General features: G+C 50.4%; 1 protein-coding gene across 1 annotated transcript in view; it reads left to right on the top strand.

Moving 5' to 3' along the window:
• Positions 1-1,313: 1,313 nt before the first annotated feature.
• The window catches only part of CFAP74 (cilia and flagella associated protein 74), a 71,694-nt gene continuing 56,147 nt past the window's right edge, over positions 1,314-16,860 (top strand). The window contains exons 1-12 of the mRNA XM_042781599.1: positions 1,314-1,480; positions 2,576-2,686; positions 3,089-3,191; positions 3,939-4,096; positions 4,973-5,174; positions 7,607-7,768; positions 8,348-8,521; positions 9,583-9,701; positions 11,795-11,861; positions 12,228-12,317; positions 13,219-13,374; positions 13,870-14,013. Coding sequence (XP_042637533.1) covers positions 1,314-1,480; positions 2,576-2,686; positions 3,089-3,191; positions 3,939-4,096; positions 4,973-5,174; positions 7,607-7,768; positions 8,348-8,521; positions 9,583-9,701; positions 11,795-11,861; positions 12,228-12,317; positions 13,219-13,374; positions 13,870-14,013 — 1,653 coding nt within the window. The remainder of the gene's footprint in view (positions 1,481-2,575; positions 2,687-3,088; positions 3,192-3,938; positions 4,097-4,972; positions 5,175-7,606; positions 7,769-8,347; positions 8,522-9,582; positions 9,702-11,794; positions 11,862-12,227; positions 12,318-13,218; positions 13,375-13,869; positions 14,014-16,860) is intronic.

The following is a 16,860-nucleotide window of genomic DNA, read 5'->3' as shown; positions in this document are numbered from 1 at the left end:
CCTCATGGAGCAATGGTTAAGTGCTCCGCTGCTAACCAAAAGGTTTGCGGTTCTATCCCACCAGCCACTCTGTAGAGAAAGACCTGGTAGTCTGCTCCCATAAAGATTACAACCTAGGAAACCCCACGGGACAGTTGTACTCTGTTAACACAGGGGATCACTGTGAGTCAAAATAGACTCTGTGGCACCTAACAACGACCTGTTATCCTGTTGCCATCAGTTCATTCTGACTCTTATCAACCCTGTAGGACAGAGTAGAACTTCTCCCATGGGATTTCCAAGGCTGTAATTTTCACAGGAGCAGACAGCCATATCTTTCTCCCAAGATGCCACTGGTGGGTTCAAACCTCCAACCTTTCAATTAGCAGCCAAGTGCTTAACCACTGCACCATCAGGGCTCCTCCCTGACAACTGAAAATCTACAGCAAACTTTATATCAGATAACAACTCAACTGAAACATTTCCTGTCAGAAAGGAGGCAGAGATACCTTCTGAAGCTCTCTACCAACTTCAGGGGTTCAAACCTTCGTGAGGCCAGCTCTAGCCAAGCCCTCATCTTCCAGGTGGGCTGCCACATGTCAACATGAGGGGCTTTGTCTGCAGGTGGCGACTTGCACCACCTGCCAGTTGGCAGGAATTCTTGCATAGCTGAAAGTATGTTGTCGGGAGAGGGCGCTGCCGAGCTTGCCTGGAAGGCAACAAGCCGACTTCTCTGCCCTGGGGAGGAGCTCTCAGCCAAGCCGGCCGCTGCACAAACAGGGTTGCTGTAGCCCAGGGTTGACCGGGAATGCCCCTGACTTGTGACAAGGAGCCAGCCGTATGTGCCGTGTGCTTCCTGGGCCATGGGACAGACACACAGGAAACATTGAAAGATAGGGTCCTAGTCTCGGGTTCATTAGCTCCTGTGACTTCTAGACCAGCAGAGCTACTCACTGCTCACATCTCTTAGTGCTGTCCTCAGGGCAGTAAACTGACCACAGTTGGTGGGTCAGTCCCTGACAGCCTGGCAGGCAAGCCCAGGGGAGCTGTGCAGGAGGTGACAAAGCCAGGTGGAACCCAGGTGGAGTGGATGTGATGGTGGGTTTTCTGATATTGGAAACGTGGGTGGAAACAGCCAAAGCCGTGGGAGGAGGAGGGGGCTGACCTGCCAGAGATGCCCATGTGCCCCTGGGATGTTTGCAGAACTCAGAGCCCAGCCCCTGGGCAGACACTGCATGGACGGCCCAGCCCCAGGCTCCCATTCCAAAACTCCCAAATTCTGGCCCAGCCCTTTGTCCATACATGACAAGCACACCTTGCTTGCAAGGAATGCCATGTGGGACATTGAGATACTGAACGGACACCTGGACACCACCCGTAAGGCCCTCGAGGAGGAGGAGGCGGCTGAGGAGAGGCGCCTTCAGGCTCGGGCAGCCGAGAGGCTCCATGAGGAGAAGGCGGCCTTCAGGAAAGCCGAGCGGAACCGGCTGCTGAGGATCCGGTGAGTGGGGCCCAGCCCACGCCATGGCTCCGGCCCTGAGCTTGCTCACTCATCACCCTGTGCTTTCTTCACTGTCAGTCCTACACTCTTCACTGGCTGCCCTCTGGGGCGATCTGCCAGCACCTGCCTGGCTCCCTCTGCCTCCCCTCCTCCTGTCACCTGGGAGTCTCCAGCCTCAGTCTTCCCAGTACTCAAAAGGTCTCCCTCCTCTCTGACCTGCCAACCCTGAGCCCATTGACCCTCTAATCCCCTCACTGGCCATCTGTACTCAGGCCTATACCCCTGCTGACCCTGGTCTGACAGTGCCCCTCCCTGAATGGTCTTGCCAGTCATGAGCCACCATGAGTAACTGAAGCCAGCAGATGCCTCCCAAGCCATCCTGTTGTCTTACTTGTCATCTACCTACCCCCTGGACATTCCACTCCCTGCCCCTAGGCTGCGCTCTAGATTTTCCCCACACCTCTGGCTGTTCTTTCTCTGTCCTCTTTGCTAACCCTGGGGACTTCAGGTGTTCAATCCCCTTGGTCCTGCCATTCTCCCAGGGTAGCCCATGTCTAAGTGCCTTCTTTTCAGCCAACCCAGATGGACCTAGCATCCTGGCCTCTGGTAAACCCATCCAGGATTGTTCACAGATGTGGAGCCCAGCACCTCCAGCTACTAATGCACCCCTCTCCTTTCTACCACAGACCCCCAGACCACCCCCACACATGTGCCGTCCATCCCATCTGCTTCCATGGCAACCTTCATCCAGTTGTCTGACCTACACCAGAGCTTTCCACCTCTGCCTGTCAGACTGAGCCCAGGCACAGATGCCCCACAGGGCTCCCTCCTCCTTCATCTGTCCACAGAGACTAAGCCCCGTCACTGGCCCTAGTCCTTCATGCTGTCCTGCCCCTCTCTAGAGCCCTATTTCCCCTGGTCCTTCCTTTTTGCAGGCCCCTGAACCAGCCTAGGTCCCTTAAACCCTGAGAGTCCCCAGTGGCAATTTGCTGAGCATCCTGTTGCCTATGGGACCAACTCTTCCCAGGCCTGTCCCCCAGCAGATACACTGTGTTCTTGCATGACTTGTTGCCACTCCCCTCCATGTCCCTGCAGGAAATCCATGCACATCCAGAAGGAGCATGGGCTTCAGCACCAGAAGCTGGTGGAAGATGCCCAGAAGAACCACAAGATCGCAATCAAGTTCTTGAAGGCCTCCCTGGGCAGGTGCCGGCTTCTCCCTGGACCGCCCCCCCCCCCCCCCGTCGATATCCTTAGAGGGGCACTGAGAGCCAGGGCCACTTGCTTTAGTTGGAAAGTTCCCCAAGTCTGTTGTTAGATTGACACCACATTATCAAAGGGCAGTAAGTCTGTGTTTTCAGTGCTGAGTTTCTTACCTATTTATTTTCAGAAGAGTCCCACAAGATATAACAAACCTTTAGAGTCTAGACAAACATGTCTTAAACCATTTTTCCTTGTAAGCTGGCATCAGCCACAGTACTTTCTTTTTTACCTCTTCTGTAAAGAGGTAAAGTAACTTCTTGGTGGTGATGATCAACACCCAACAGCCCTTCTCCATACTGACTACCCACTAGCATGACCCAGGTGAGAACCGCTTCCTTCCTCCAGAATCCGGGAACAGGAGCAGAAGGAGGAGATGGAGTCACGTGAACACCTGAAGAGGCGCATGGATGCCGTGCTGGCGCTGAAGAACAACATCACTGCAAACCGGGTATACGGTCTCCCCTCCCAACAGCAGACCCAGATGCTCCCTCACACTGCCCACTTGCCTACCCACCATGTTATGTTCTCCTGAGGCCCCACTCTTGGACCATCATCCAGGTGACCTTGGAGACTTACTGAGCTCCAGCTCTGGGCCTCTTGCCCACTGGGAAGAGAGAGGGCTTTGCTGTGATGAGGTGAACCAGGGGACCAGACACTGGGAGGCTTGTAATGAGGGCACAGGCCTGATTACAGCCCACAGGAAGTGGGTGGAAAGAGTGGGAACAGCATCTACAAAGACTCAGGCAAGAGGAGAAGAGCATGCAATGAGATGGGAATGGTGAGGGACAGGGCAATGGTAGCCATGGGAAGGAGGATAGAGCAAGCAGTGGCAGAGCCTGCAGGGACAGCCTGTGCTCAGCATGGGAGGCCCTTGCAGGGTCCTCACTGCAGGAGAGATAGGGTGAGAGCTGGGGCTGGGGCTCATGACCTCAGGTGGAGAACACTGGGGAAGGGATGGGTAAGGGGTTATGGTCATTTTCACAGTCCACCACAGGCTTCCACAATGTCAAGGATACCCGTTCAAAAGAAAGTCTGTTTGCATATGTGCACATGTATACGTGTATATTCACATGCATGTATATACATGGTATGTGGATATGTGTTTGCATGTGTGTGCTCACATACATGTCTGTACCTGTGTGTGTGGGCATACTCATATCCAAATGATGTGACCACTGTGTTCTCCATTTCTAAGGAAACACTCCGGAAGTTTCAGGCGTGGGGCCAGACCCGGGCTGAGCTGGCCAAGCAGAAGGCCCAAGTAGAGAAGGAGGCAATCCTGGCCCAAGGTGGGGATGCGTTCAAACAGCTTTTCCATCAGCGCCGGCGCCAGGAGCTGGAGGCTCAGAAACGGTGAGGGTGGACAGGAGGCAGCATGAGGGAAGATGGGAGTCTTTCTCTTCCCGGGCCCCCACTTTGGGTCTGGGGGCCTGCCCGTGACTCAGTGTGGCCAGTCCCCCATTCCTTTCCAGCCTCTGCTGTCCACCCGCTCCAGTGCCCGCAGCAGTGGGCTTCCAGCATTGGAGCTGTCCGGTGCAGGCTTTCCATGAGGCCCCGTGCCTGCCTTGCCCCCTCCCACCCCCTTCCCCCCTCTCTCAGCCCTGCTCCAGGGATGGCAAATAGCCCAGGCTGCTCTGCCTGCCCTTAGCAGGAGTGTTACTCTCATCCTCCCTCGATTGGGGCATGTCTGCCTCCTGGGAGTCTCAGAGCCTTGACGTGTTCACAGAAGCGTCCACACTGCAGACACTCTGGGTGTTCTGCAGTCATTTTCTATCTGCCCACTTTAGGGGGACCCTGGGGAAGCCCTAAGACCCCTGAGTTCCTCAGCCCAGCACAGGCCCAGCACATGAAAGGCACCCAGCAAGGGCCATCTGGAAAGAGCAAGGGAATGAATGAATGCGTGAGAGAATGGCCTCAGCCCTGGTTCTGCCCTCAGTGTGCCTCAGCCTGGATACTGGGGCAGGTCATGAGAGGCTGAGGTTTATCATGGACACTGGGCCAACTGGATTGGGCAGGACTGGATAAGGTAGCTGGGCCAGGCTAGGGTTGAGGCCTGACAGCATCCTGGCCCCCTCTCTCTGCCCCCCTGCCTAGAGCTCACTGGGACTGCATTTTTCCCACCCGAGCCGGGTTGGGCCTGAGCAGTAGGTGGGGGCTGGGAGAGCTGAGCCTTGTCCCTCAGCCAGGGCAATGGTATCCTCCCGCCTCTGAGGCACTGTCTTCCCCCAGGGCCTTTGAGGAGGAGCAGAGGCACCGGAAGCTGGAAATTGTAAGCCGGCTTTGGAAGGAGGAGGCCGAGGAGGAGAACAGGAGGAGGAAGCAACTGCCCCCTGCTCAGCCCTCGGACCGGCTCACGCTGAGGGACAAGACCTGGTGTTATGTGGCCGACTTCTTGGAGGGTGTGACCACCACGGCCCCCTCATACCCGCTGGTGAGCAAGAAGCCCCTTCTGGTCCCTATCCACACACCTCCGGGTAGGTGAGGTGAAGGGGGCCTTGGGGACCCATGTCCAAATCATTGTATAAGTTTCTTAATAGAAATCAAATCAAAAGAAACCACTCAGTCCCACCTCTAGGATTCGCTTCTTCCCCTGACCCCAGCATGTTCCTGCTATGCAGGGACTTTATTGTCTTGGTGCCACAGAGACCCTCCTCGTAACTCCATCTGTTCCCTTTGTTGCCTCCCTGAGGGCCATCCCCAGCAGTGTTGGGTGTCCTGTGGCCTCTGAAGTTTCCCCGGAGTCCTTTGCAAAGGCTGACTCACCCTCAGCCTGCCCCCTGCATGGCGAGGTGTTAGGAGCATCATGCACACATGCAGGCCAGAGCGTCAGGCTCCTGTCACCTGATGCCAACCCTCCCCTAGCAGATAGGGGCTGGTGCCCCCAGGAGCAGGACCTCTCCCCCACCCTCCTTCCACCCTGTGCCCTGGTGAGGCTGAGACAGCAGAGACTGCCGGGCCTTAGTCCTACCTTCACATGCTCCAAGTCTGAGACATGAATTCAAAGTCTAGAGAGATGTGCCTTGTCTTCTGCTGCTTAGCACTGTTGCCAGTCTGCATCCAGCTCCACCCCAGCTGTGGCACAGGGTGCCCCCTGCTGCTGGCCCACACACAACAGTTGGTCACACTGAAAAATCCTGAAACCCAGCACAGTATTTGGGAACTGCTAAATGGTTTGTTGGACAATTAATTCTACAATACCCGTCTGACAAAGGGTAGGCTTTAGAATGTTGATGTTTATTTATGTGTTTATTTACTGTTGCTGTGCCCACCAGGGATCTTCTCAGGTTCAACTAAACTTCCCACCTGCAAAGTGCCCCCCTAGTCCTTCTGAAGGTCACAGGGCAGAGGCCATAGCCACCACTGGCAGCTTCAACCACTCCCACCCAAGGCTGTGTGTGCCTGGAGCTGTGCCCTCCCAGTGCTAGCTCAGGGGCAAGGGGTAAGGCCCACGCTATGGGCTCCTAGCCTTTCATAGGCCATTCTCCCATAGGAGCCTATCAGCTTGCCCCACATGTGGGTGCCCCCAGCCATGATGCCCCCACAGGACTCAGTGTCCTCTTAGTCCAGTGTACCCAGCAGGGCCTTTCCCTGCCAGCAGCCTCCCAACAAGATGGACCCTCCCCATCGAACCTGACTCCCAGCAGCAGAGCCAGGCAGAGGATCATGGTCAGCTTGTATGGGGAGAGTTGTGAACTTGTTCAGCCACATGCCTGTCCTCCTTCCCTCCCTTCCCTCCTTTCTTCCCTCTCTCCCCTTCCTTACCTCCTTCTTTGGTACCACAGGCCTGCTCTGTGTCCATTGTCATCAGTTGCAAGGCAGGAAAGCGGGGATAGTTTTTTTCTCACTTACCTCTCAGACCTGCTGAGTGGGCACTTGACTTCTGCCCCTTTCAATAAGCACCCAAACCTAAAGGTCAGAGCCGTGGGCTCCAGCCTCTGCTCCTTCACCTTATCCCTCGGGGCCCTTGATTGGGTGCCAGTGTCCTTTGGAAGGTGCTTCTGCTCTCCCAGGCCCCTGCCTGAGCTGCCCCATCCACAACATTGACTGGCTCTTCCTCTGCCTTGAGGCCCCCGCTGACTCCTCTGCCCTCAGTGTCTCTCCCTGCACACTCTGCTCAACTGTCATGAGGAAGTCCTTCCCACCCACCTGACCCAACATTCCTGTTATTCTGCCCCGTCACCAGCACCTAAGTGGCTTCTGGGGGGGAATTTTTCACTGTTGACAACACTCCTGTCCATGTCTCCCTTTCTTGTCTCTCCCTCTAGAAGAGAGGTTCAGACTGGGGGGCTCACAGTGTGTTCCCACTTCTACAAATGAGCTGAGGCAGGAAGCCCAGGTTGAAGAACTAGTCTAATGAAGCATCACAGCTGCCCAGGGGTGAACCAGTGCAGTGGGCCCCTCAGTCTCGGCTCCTGTTAGCAAGGATTAGAGACAGTGCCTATGACCAAGGCACACTAGAGCATTCTGCAGACTGAGATAGAATATTTTATGGGTTCTTGTGGGTACTGTAGAAAATATTCAATGATGCATAAAGATTTTAATTTATATTTTAAGTGGAAAAAGTTATAAGACTGTGTGCCAACATCTCATTGCATGCAGAATAAAGGACCTGCAAGCACAGTGCCCAGCATGCCCTGCACAGACTGGATGACTTCCACTTTCTCCCTTCATGTCTGTGTTGTGTCTTCTATGATGAGTGTGTCTTAGTTCTGTAACAAGCAGCACAGTGTCCTTTCAGAACAGGCAGTGCAGCCCTGCCTTCCCAGCCTACAACCAGGACAACCTAGTCCAGAGGAGGCCCAGGGACTGTGGGAGCTCCCAGGCCATCCCAAGAGCCACAGACATCTCTCCCCCTGATTGTAGGATACTGAGGACCTGGTGTACCCTGAAGCCCCCCAGCTACTGCAGGCCATCTCCAGCGAGTCTGTGCAGTGTGATCCTGGGCTCCTCACCAACCCAGAGGAGGAAATATTTGCGGAGCCAGAAATCTCTGGGCTCTGGAATGAGGACTACACACCATACCAGGTGAGAGCCCTCCTTCCCGAGCCCCTCACAGCTGAGTGCCTTTGTGTGCGACTTCTCATTGACTCTCCATCTCCCACAATCTTCCCTGTCCCACAGACCCACCCAGGCCTCATTCATGCCCGCTAGCCATGTGCTTCCCTCAGCTATGCTCCCCATATCCCACTTGCAACCCCCTCCATACCGGCCCAGCCACCTCCTTCTCCAAACTGTGTTGACATGGCCTCTTAGGAAATACTGCTTCCTATAAAACTTTCTGGATACTATCTATTGGCTAATTTAAAGAGTGAGAAAAGTCCTCTCCTTGCCTCTGTTTCCCAGAAATATGCCTGAATCCTGTACATCTCTGTTTTTTATTCCTTTTGCTTTTCCTTTTCTTCTGCTATGTTGTGAACCAGAAATTAAAGTGAGGGTTTCTTAAGGGTCTTGCCAGGACAATGCACTCTTTTCTGCTCCACTGTCTTCTGGAAGTCTTTGGCTGTGCATCTGGCCAACTCTGTCACCTCCAAGCTATCTTTAGAGGTCTCGTGGAGAGCCCGCAGTCCAGTCTGCCGTCACTGAGATGGCAAATCTATGAAGCAGGTGCCCAAGGAGGATGTGGAACGGAAGCCCGTGGGTGGGACCAAGATGGACAAAGACATCCTAGCCCACACCATGGAACGGCTGCGGAGTGGTGTAGTACACAAACAAGTGGTGTCTGGGCGTGAGTTCAAAGGCCGCCCCTTTAACAGCAAGCCTGAACTTATACACTTCAAGGTAAGCCCCTACCATCAGAGCAGTGCTGGCAATGAAGGAGTCCTTCTCCACCATCCTACATCTGGTGCCTTTTCTCTTGACTCTGGTGCACAGAAGCCTTCCTCTGGTGACAGGGGCCTGGGAGGGGGTGCCATCTGCCATCCAGAGGGAGGCTGAGTGTGAGAGGGGCAGTCTCATCAGAAGGACCCAAGACTATCCCATAGAGGGCACACAGGGCAGGAAGTGTCCATGTTGAGCCCCTCAGAAAATTCTGCACACCTTTTAATGCAGTGCTGAACCTCTGGGGGACATGGCGACCTTGCTGGCCAGGCCCATTCCAGTGGGCAAATTTTTACTTCATGCAAGGTAAGCCCAGTGAAGATGGATTTCAGCAGGTGCAGAGTGTCAACAAAAAGGGGAAGGCCCTCAATGAGATGAATTGACACAGTGGCTGCAACGATGGGCTCAGTTATAGCAAGGATTGTGAGGCTGGCACAAGACTGGGCAGTGTTTTGTTTTATTGTACGGTCATTATGAGTTGGAGCCAACTCGATAGCATCTAACAACAGAGTGGCAAACAAGGAAGGTTAAGGAACCCACTGTTCATCTGGTTGCATTTGTCCAAGTTTGTAGGAGAAAGTAGTCTCTTCAATTCCCTGGGTTCTACCTGTTCTCTGGTCCATCCAGTGAAGTCAAATGCCAACCCTAGAGTCTATGTTGTCTGAGCTTTCCCTTTCAGCACTGACCCCTTGGTCCCTGTAGATCCCATTCCTGCCTTGGGTGGCGAGGGCTCTTACAAGACTGGCCACCTCCTTGCCCTGCTCTTCATGCACCCCAGAGAGGGGAGGGGATCCCTTCTTAATTCAGGGGAAAGCCTTCCCTTGGGAACAGTTTATGTGGTCCAGCTGGATTTTAGAATGTTGACCACTCACATGTCATCATTGCAACCTTCCTCACTACCACTGCTGTTTATAATGCCGTGGCCTGTTCTGGCACACAATGAGAGGGTCATCTTGTAGAAAAGCTTTTTAAATACTTACAGCTGCAGCTTCTCTCTGACACTCCTCCTCTGATATTTCTAGGACTTTGATATTGGAAAAGTATACAAGAAAAAGATCACGTTGATAAATGCCACCTACACAATTAACTACTGCAAGCTAGTGGGTGTGGAGGAACACCTCAGAGATTTCATCCACATCGAGTAAGATGATGGGCTCGGACTCAGGAGGGGTGAGGGGATTGTTGGCAACATGTGTCACATCAAATATTCCCATTTAAAATGCTGCCTCTTTTAATATAATCTCGGCATTGTCATAAACCAGAAAAAAACAAACTCACTGCTGTCAAGTCAGATCCGACTCGTAGTGACCCCTCCTTAGGTTTCCAAGGCGATATCACTACAGAAGTGGATTGCCTAACCTTTCTTCTGAGGAATGGCTGGTGGATTTGAACCGCCAGCCTTCTGGTTAGCAGTCAAATGCCTTAGGCACTATGCCACCAGAGCTCCCAAAGTCATAACAATTATATTCTATTCTGTCACCAAACCCTGCATTTGTTTTAATCTGTTTCACTGTTAAATGTATCCAGTGCTCATGACCAGACCTTTGGCTGTATTTTACATCCTCCAGTTGGGTGAAGCTCATCCTTAGCCTGATTGTCTCAAGAAGGACACATGGCAATGGCAATGCCAGAGTTCCTTCATGTTTAGAACTTTTTATCTAGAATCTTTATACTTGAAAGAGTTTGTCATCAAATGTTCTTTAAGATTTTCTAGAGGCTGCTCTTCCATCTTTCTTGTGTTGAAGTCATCTGAGACTAACATGATTTTTCCTATTATAAACTACTTAAGCTTTTTGTCTGGCTGCCCAGATTTTCTTTCTTTATTGTCAGTTTTGATGTTGACCATTTTGGGTCAGTTTTCACTGGCAGTTAGTGTATCTTTTCAACATGAATATTAAAGTTGCATTTTATTTCAGAACTGTTTCCTTGAATTACATGCTTAAATTTTACTCTCTCCCAATGTTTCTTCTTCTGAGACTCCATTTATGTATATGTTGGATTTTCTTTGCTATTTTTTGTTTGTTTGTTTGTTTTTTAACGTCTATTATTGTCTTTCTGATTCTTTTTAATGCTTTCTTCTTTTCTCTCTCTCTTTTTTATTTTTTGTTTTTTTCATTTTCCTCACAATGATCTTTCTTGTGTTTTTGGCTATGTCTCTCATCTCCTCCTTAGAATTTTGCCTTCATTTTTTTTAGAAAATTTTTTTTTTCCTCCATTTTCTTCCTGATTTCTACCAACTTACATTTCGTTCTCTTATTGTTTCACCATCACTCCAAATTTCTTATTTATGTGTATGTATGATTTTGTTTCACAGAAGTATTTGCTTTATTTAAAATTCTTAATCTTCTTATGTCTTTCATTTAACTGAAGAATTAAATCTGACTACATTTACTGTGATTATGTATTTGGATTTATTTTTTACATCTTAGTTTATATTTGCTATTCTTGTTTACTCTGTTGCTGTGGTATCCTTTTTCTCACATAGTTTCAAAAATGTACATTCTGTTTCTGTTCATTTCATAAAAACAACAAAACCAAACCCGCTCCCATTGAGTCAGTTCCAACTCATAGTGACCCCCATTGGGTTTCCAAGGCTGTAAATCTTTATGGAAGTAGATTGCCTCATCTTCCACTGTTAAATTTTACATGCTTTATCATTCTCTCTCACCACAAATAATACTGTTTTTATTATGAGATTTTTGAGAGTACGTTTCAGGCACTATGACACTTAGTATTTTTAGCAGTTTCCTAGGTCTTTCAGAGAAGGTGGGGCCCATAGGCTCCCTAGTATGCAGGGCTCTCCATTCTTACTCCCTCCCTGGCTCACACTGTAGGTCCTGGTTCTAGGATGGCCACCTGTCCTCAGAGGATCTGTGACTGCTGCTCACAACATCCTCTGGGTGTCGGCCTCTGGGATTTGCCTCATTCATTCATTCACACACTCACTCACTTACTTAAACAACATTCAAATATTAATTGAGCATGTTCTGTGGACTGGGCACTGTTTGGGCACTTGGAGATGACAGTGCATCCAACAGACCAAAAATTGTTCTCCAGCACTCAGTGAGGCAGACTGGGCAGAAGGGAGGGAGGCCAGAGGCCCAGAGGAGCCCCATCTGCCCAGGTGGTAATCTCTCTGTGTAGTCAGTCCTATTTGGCCTGTGTCACTTGTATAAACAATGAGTGTCCCCTTGTGTAGATCTAATCACATGTTCTCTGGTTCTGTGCTTGAAGCTTTAATCCCCCTGGTCCCATGTCAGCTGGGATGTCCTGTGAAGTGCTTGTCACCTTCAAGCCTATGGTGAGTGCTTTGATCCCAAAGCCAGGAAGTGTGGAAGGGAACTGTTCTCACACTATTCTGTAGGGTGGTGGATGGAATCAGATGCTGCTGGGTCCTTAGATCCCTGTGGGCCTCTATTTTGCTGAGCTTTATTTCCAAGAAACATTAATATGTCTCTGCAATTCTGAACATAGTTACAGGACTTCCTTCAATTCTGTATTCTCAAATCCACACACAACATGTGGGACCCTACTGAGCATGTTCTGCTGACCCTGCCTGGGGTTTGTGGGCAGCCCAGTGAGACTGTAGCTTTGTAGACACACACAGTGTGTGCAGCTGGGTAAAGTTACAAAAACTTGGAGTGGTTAAAGTTGCTTTATTGTTTAGATAAATAAAGATCTGGAAGGAAACGTCTCGTTTTTGGCTCAGACGGGTGGATTTTCTGTTCCACTAAAGTGTTCAACCAAGAAATGTTCTGTAAGTTCCAAAATCTGGCGTTTCTTGGGATACCCTGGTTGTGGCCCCATGAGTGTGCATCCTGTGTGTATGAGGGGTGAGGTGTGGAAATGGTGGCAGCAGCATGCTCCGGAGTGTTGTGTGCATGTGTGTGCATGAGGCCCAGGCATAGTCAGGGCAGTGTGCTCCCATGAGTTAGTGGGCAGCATGGGGTACAGCTCAGGTCAGCTATAGCCTGTCCTTAGGTAGGGGTGACATGTAGTGAGTATTCTGAAAAGATGACCACTCAGATGACACTGGAAGAACAAGACCAGAGCCGACTCTGTGTGTCCCCAGTCTGAGACCCCAGGACTCATCTGAGAAGACTGTACTGCTTCCCACAGTTCTTTGTGTCCTCTTGAGTCCTTTTAAAAAAAAAAAAAAAAAAAAAACACTTACTCCATCCAGCTACTTGTATGTATTTGTTGACCCCCTTCAAAGCAAATTTGTAACATCATGACACACTACCCCTTACTCTTAATAGACATCTGCCCTGGAGTGCACTTGTGTGAGACAGTAGAGGAAACAATTTACAGGGCTCATGGGAGGTGTCCCACCACTGTGGCCAAGGATAGCATAGGGGAATATACACAGGAATGAAGAGTGTGTCCTGTAGGGACCTCAGGCCCAACCTCCACAGCTCAGTTCCACAACTCTGCTACCAGGGCCTTTACACAGATAGAAAAAAGAAAAATGCTAATTCTGTCAGAAACGGTCTTTTCTGCCATTTGCCAGGACATAGTCACTATCCACACACAAACCTAGGATTTCTTGGCTGTGGACGTGTCCAGGCTGGGCACAGGGCTGGGATGAGTGGAGACCTGGCAGGGGCACCCCAGGGTGTTCTGGCCACAGCGGCTCAGGCTGCCTTGTCCTCTTGCAGCTGTCCCTTGATAAGGACCTCATCGATTTTGGCAGCTATGTGGTGGGTGAGACTGCATCCCGGGTCATCACACTGACTAATATCGGAGGCTTGGGAACCGGGTTCAAGTTCCAGCCCACTTCCGAGTCCTGTGATCTGGCCACCTCTCTGAAAACAGTGAGTGAACTCCCTGGCCGGCCAGCAGACTAGTAGTTTGGCTGAAGCTCAGGGAAGCCAGAACCAGGGTGGAGCCTGGAGGGGCTAATCCCATGGGGAGGGTGCAGAGGGAAAGAGCAGCACCTGGGACCATCTGAAGGTACTCAAGTGTGTGTGTGGGGGGGTATCTGTCCCCAAAAACAGCTGAGGAGGTGGGAGGGAGACTGGAGTGACTCCAGGCTGCAAAACAGCCAGCCCCTGGCCAGGGAAACCAGGATCAGAAGTGGTAGGTTCAGAGCCCAGCCACTCAGCCTCAAGGTCCATGGAATCCATGATGCTGGAGGTCATCTGGCATGGAGTAGAGGGCTGCACTGCCTGAGCTCCAGACAAGCCCTGTAGGTCTGAAGCCCCAGGAATGCAGAACATGGACAGCACTGGGCCACAGCTAGTCGTTGGGGACATTGACAACGTGAAATGGGAAAGTCACCAAGTGCAGATGTTTTGTTCTCTTTTTAGAGTAGTTTCTTCCTATACGAAGACAAAAATCTATACGATAAAGTCATCATGCCCAGTGTCTCTGAGAACATGTTTGAGACCCATGAGTCCTCGCCTGTGGAGACTGGGAAGACAGAGAGCAAAGAGCCAGAGGAGGGGCGTCACGTAGGTGAGCTGGCCCTGCTGATTGTCCAGCCCTTGGTCATCTCCAGCACAGGACCCTGGGTCCTCTATTACCCCCAACTCCTCAAGTGACAGTGGGACTTGCCCCCCACCCCAGTCTGCACGTGACCAGCAGAGAGGAAGGGGAATGGCAGGCCTGAGGGTCCCAGGGTGCAATCTTGGAAGTCCATGGTGCCAGAGGGCCGGTTCTCCCTAAGGACAGTGTGTGGCGGTGCTGCTGAGGTTCAAAGCTATGGGATTTCCCCAGGGCTTCAGTTTTCAGTGTTGACAGTAAGAAAATACTCTTATTTTCAGTTAAATGTGGCACTGAAACTTGCATTTGTAGTTTAGCTAACAGAAGATTCTGGAACCACCAGGCCAGATCCACGTGGGAATTGCTCCCCAACACCAACCCAAGGACCTTGAAGAGCCCACCTTGGGCTGCAGGGGCCAAAGGAGAGTGGGGAGGGAGGGCTTGAGGGAGCAGGCAAGCTGATAGGTCTCTGGCAGTGCTGATAGACCAAGCTGATAGGTCCCTGGTAGTGCTGGGCTGTCCTGGAGCCACACTGGCCTTTGTCTTCATGGTTGCAGTTGTATATACAGAAGCATATATAACATGCCGGTATGGTTTACAGTGAGCATCATGAAGGAAGAGAAACCTCTGACTTAAAGCCCCCTGCCACCCTTGAAGACCTCCACTGTAGAGTGGGGAGAGTATACCTGTAGTAGCATCCAAACCTGGTAAACTGCAGGGGGGATGAAGCCAACCATGATCAGCCCAAGTCTGATCCCTATGAGACAGACATCAGACCTGCCTCTCTTCAACTTTTTTTTACCAATTCTGATACCAGCTTTCCTCCCATGGCACACTCTGCTTCTCTTCTGGGTTCACACTGTAACAGCCACATGGAACTCAGAGACCATTCTTACAGTTAAGTGGTTTATTAAGGAACAGAGTACAACCCAGGATCAGAATCAACACCCTGGACTCAGGAATCAGGATCAGGAAGCATGTAGGCAGTCTCCCTTCTTCAGTGCAGGACAGCTCTCTCAGCTCTGCTCAGCCCCGAAGACAGACTTCTCTTGGCCGAACCATCTGTCATTACTGGCTCTGCCACTGAGCCCCTTCCAGGCGTCTTGCTGTCTTCAGTGTTACAGCCCTTGACCAGTGGTACAACTCTTTTAGGGGGTTCCTTGTCTCCTCTCTCTCTCTATTTCTTTTGCTCTTTCAGTTTCTTTTTCTTCCTGCTGCTTCTCTTCGTGCTTCTTTCTGTCTTACCCACCTCCCTAAGGCTGCCTGAATACACACACACACACACACACACGCATACATTTATGGATATGTATACCAGTGTATAGGGGAACAAGCCCCCAAGGAGACAGGGAGCAGTGGCAGACAAAGCCGGCAGGAACAGGTAGGGGGAAGCCCAGGAAGTGAGGGGAGTGGTTGGAACAGCTAAGGGAGATGAACTTGTCAGTTGGTTTGTCGTACTGTGGTGGCTTGCATGTTGCTGTGACAGGAGGCTGTGCCAGCAGGGGTACCCATGGTGGACCCAGTTTTTGTGGAGCTTCCAGACTGAGACAGACTTAGAAGAAGGAAGAGGCCATCCACTTCTCAAAAAATTGGCCACTGAAAACCTTATGAATAGTAGTGAAACACTGTCTGATATATTACTGGAAAATCTTTTGAATAGCCCTGAAACATTGTCCGATACAGTGCCGGAAGATGAGCCCCTCAGGTCAGAAGGCACTCAAAATATGACTGGGAAAGAGCTGCCTCATCAGAGTAGCACCTATCTTAATGATATGGATAAAGTAGAACTTTCAGGGCCTCCATTTGCTGATGTGACACGACTCAATAGGAGAAGAAACAGCTGCAAAAATCCATTCATAATCAGAACATAGAATGTACAAAGTATGAATCTAGCAAAATTGGAAGTTGTCAAAAATGAGATGGTACACATAAAGATCGATATCCTAGGCATTGTTGTTATTGTTGTTATGTGCTGTCAAGTAGGACCCGACTCATAGAGACCCCCTCCTTCGGTTTCTGAGGCAGTATCGCTACGGAAGTAGATTGCCCAGCCTTCCTTCCAAGGAGTCACTGGTGGGTTTGAACCACAAGCCTTCTGGTTAGCAGTCAAGTGCCTTAGGCCCTATGCTACCACAGCTCCCATCCTAGGCATTAGTGAGCTGAAATGGACCAGTTTGGGCCATTTTAAATCAGATAACCATATGATCTACTATGCCAGAAATGACAAAGTGAAGAGGAATGGCATGGCATTCATTGTCACAAAGAATGTTTCAAGATCTATCCTGAAGTACAATGTTGTCAGTGATAGAATAGTATGTATACACCTACAAGTTAAGCCAGTTAATACTACTATTACTCAAATTTATGCACCAACCACCAAAGCCAAACATGAGAAAATTGAAGATTTCTACCACCTTCTGCAATCTGAAATTGACCAAACATGCAATCAAGATGTGCTGATTATTACTGTTGACTGGAATGCAAAAATTGGAAACAAAGAAGAATCACTAGTATTGGAAAATTTGGCCTTGGAGATAGAAATAATGCTGGAGATTGCATGATAGAATTTTGCAAGACCAATGACTAATTCATTGCAAATACATTTTTTCAACAACACAAATGGTGGCTATACACGTGGACTTCACCAGACAGAGTACACAGGAATCCGATTGACTGCATCTGTGGCAAGAGGTGATGGAGAAGCTCAATATCTTCACCCAAAACAAGGCCAGGAGCTGATTGTGGAACAGACCATCAACTGCTCATATGCAAGTTCAACTTGAAGTTGAAGACAATTAAAACAAGACCACAAGAGC

This window comes from Orycteropus afer, unplaced genomic scaffold, assembly GCF_000298275.1.
Source record: "Orycteropus afer afer isolate SDZICR_OR568_19922 unplaced genomic scaffold, OryAfe1.0 scaffold00136, whole genome shotgun sequence".
Classification (NCBI taxonomy): Eukaryota; Metazoa; Chordata; class Mammalia; order Tubulidentata; family Orycteropodidae; genus Orycteropus; species Orycteropus afer.
This window is presented reverse-complemented; position numbering and strand designations above follow the sequence as displayed.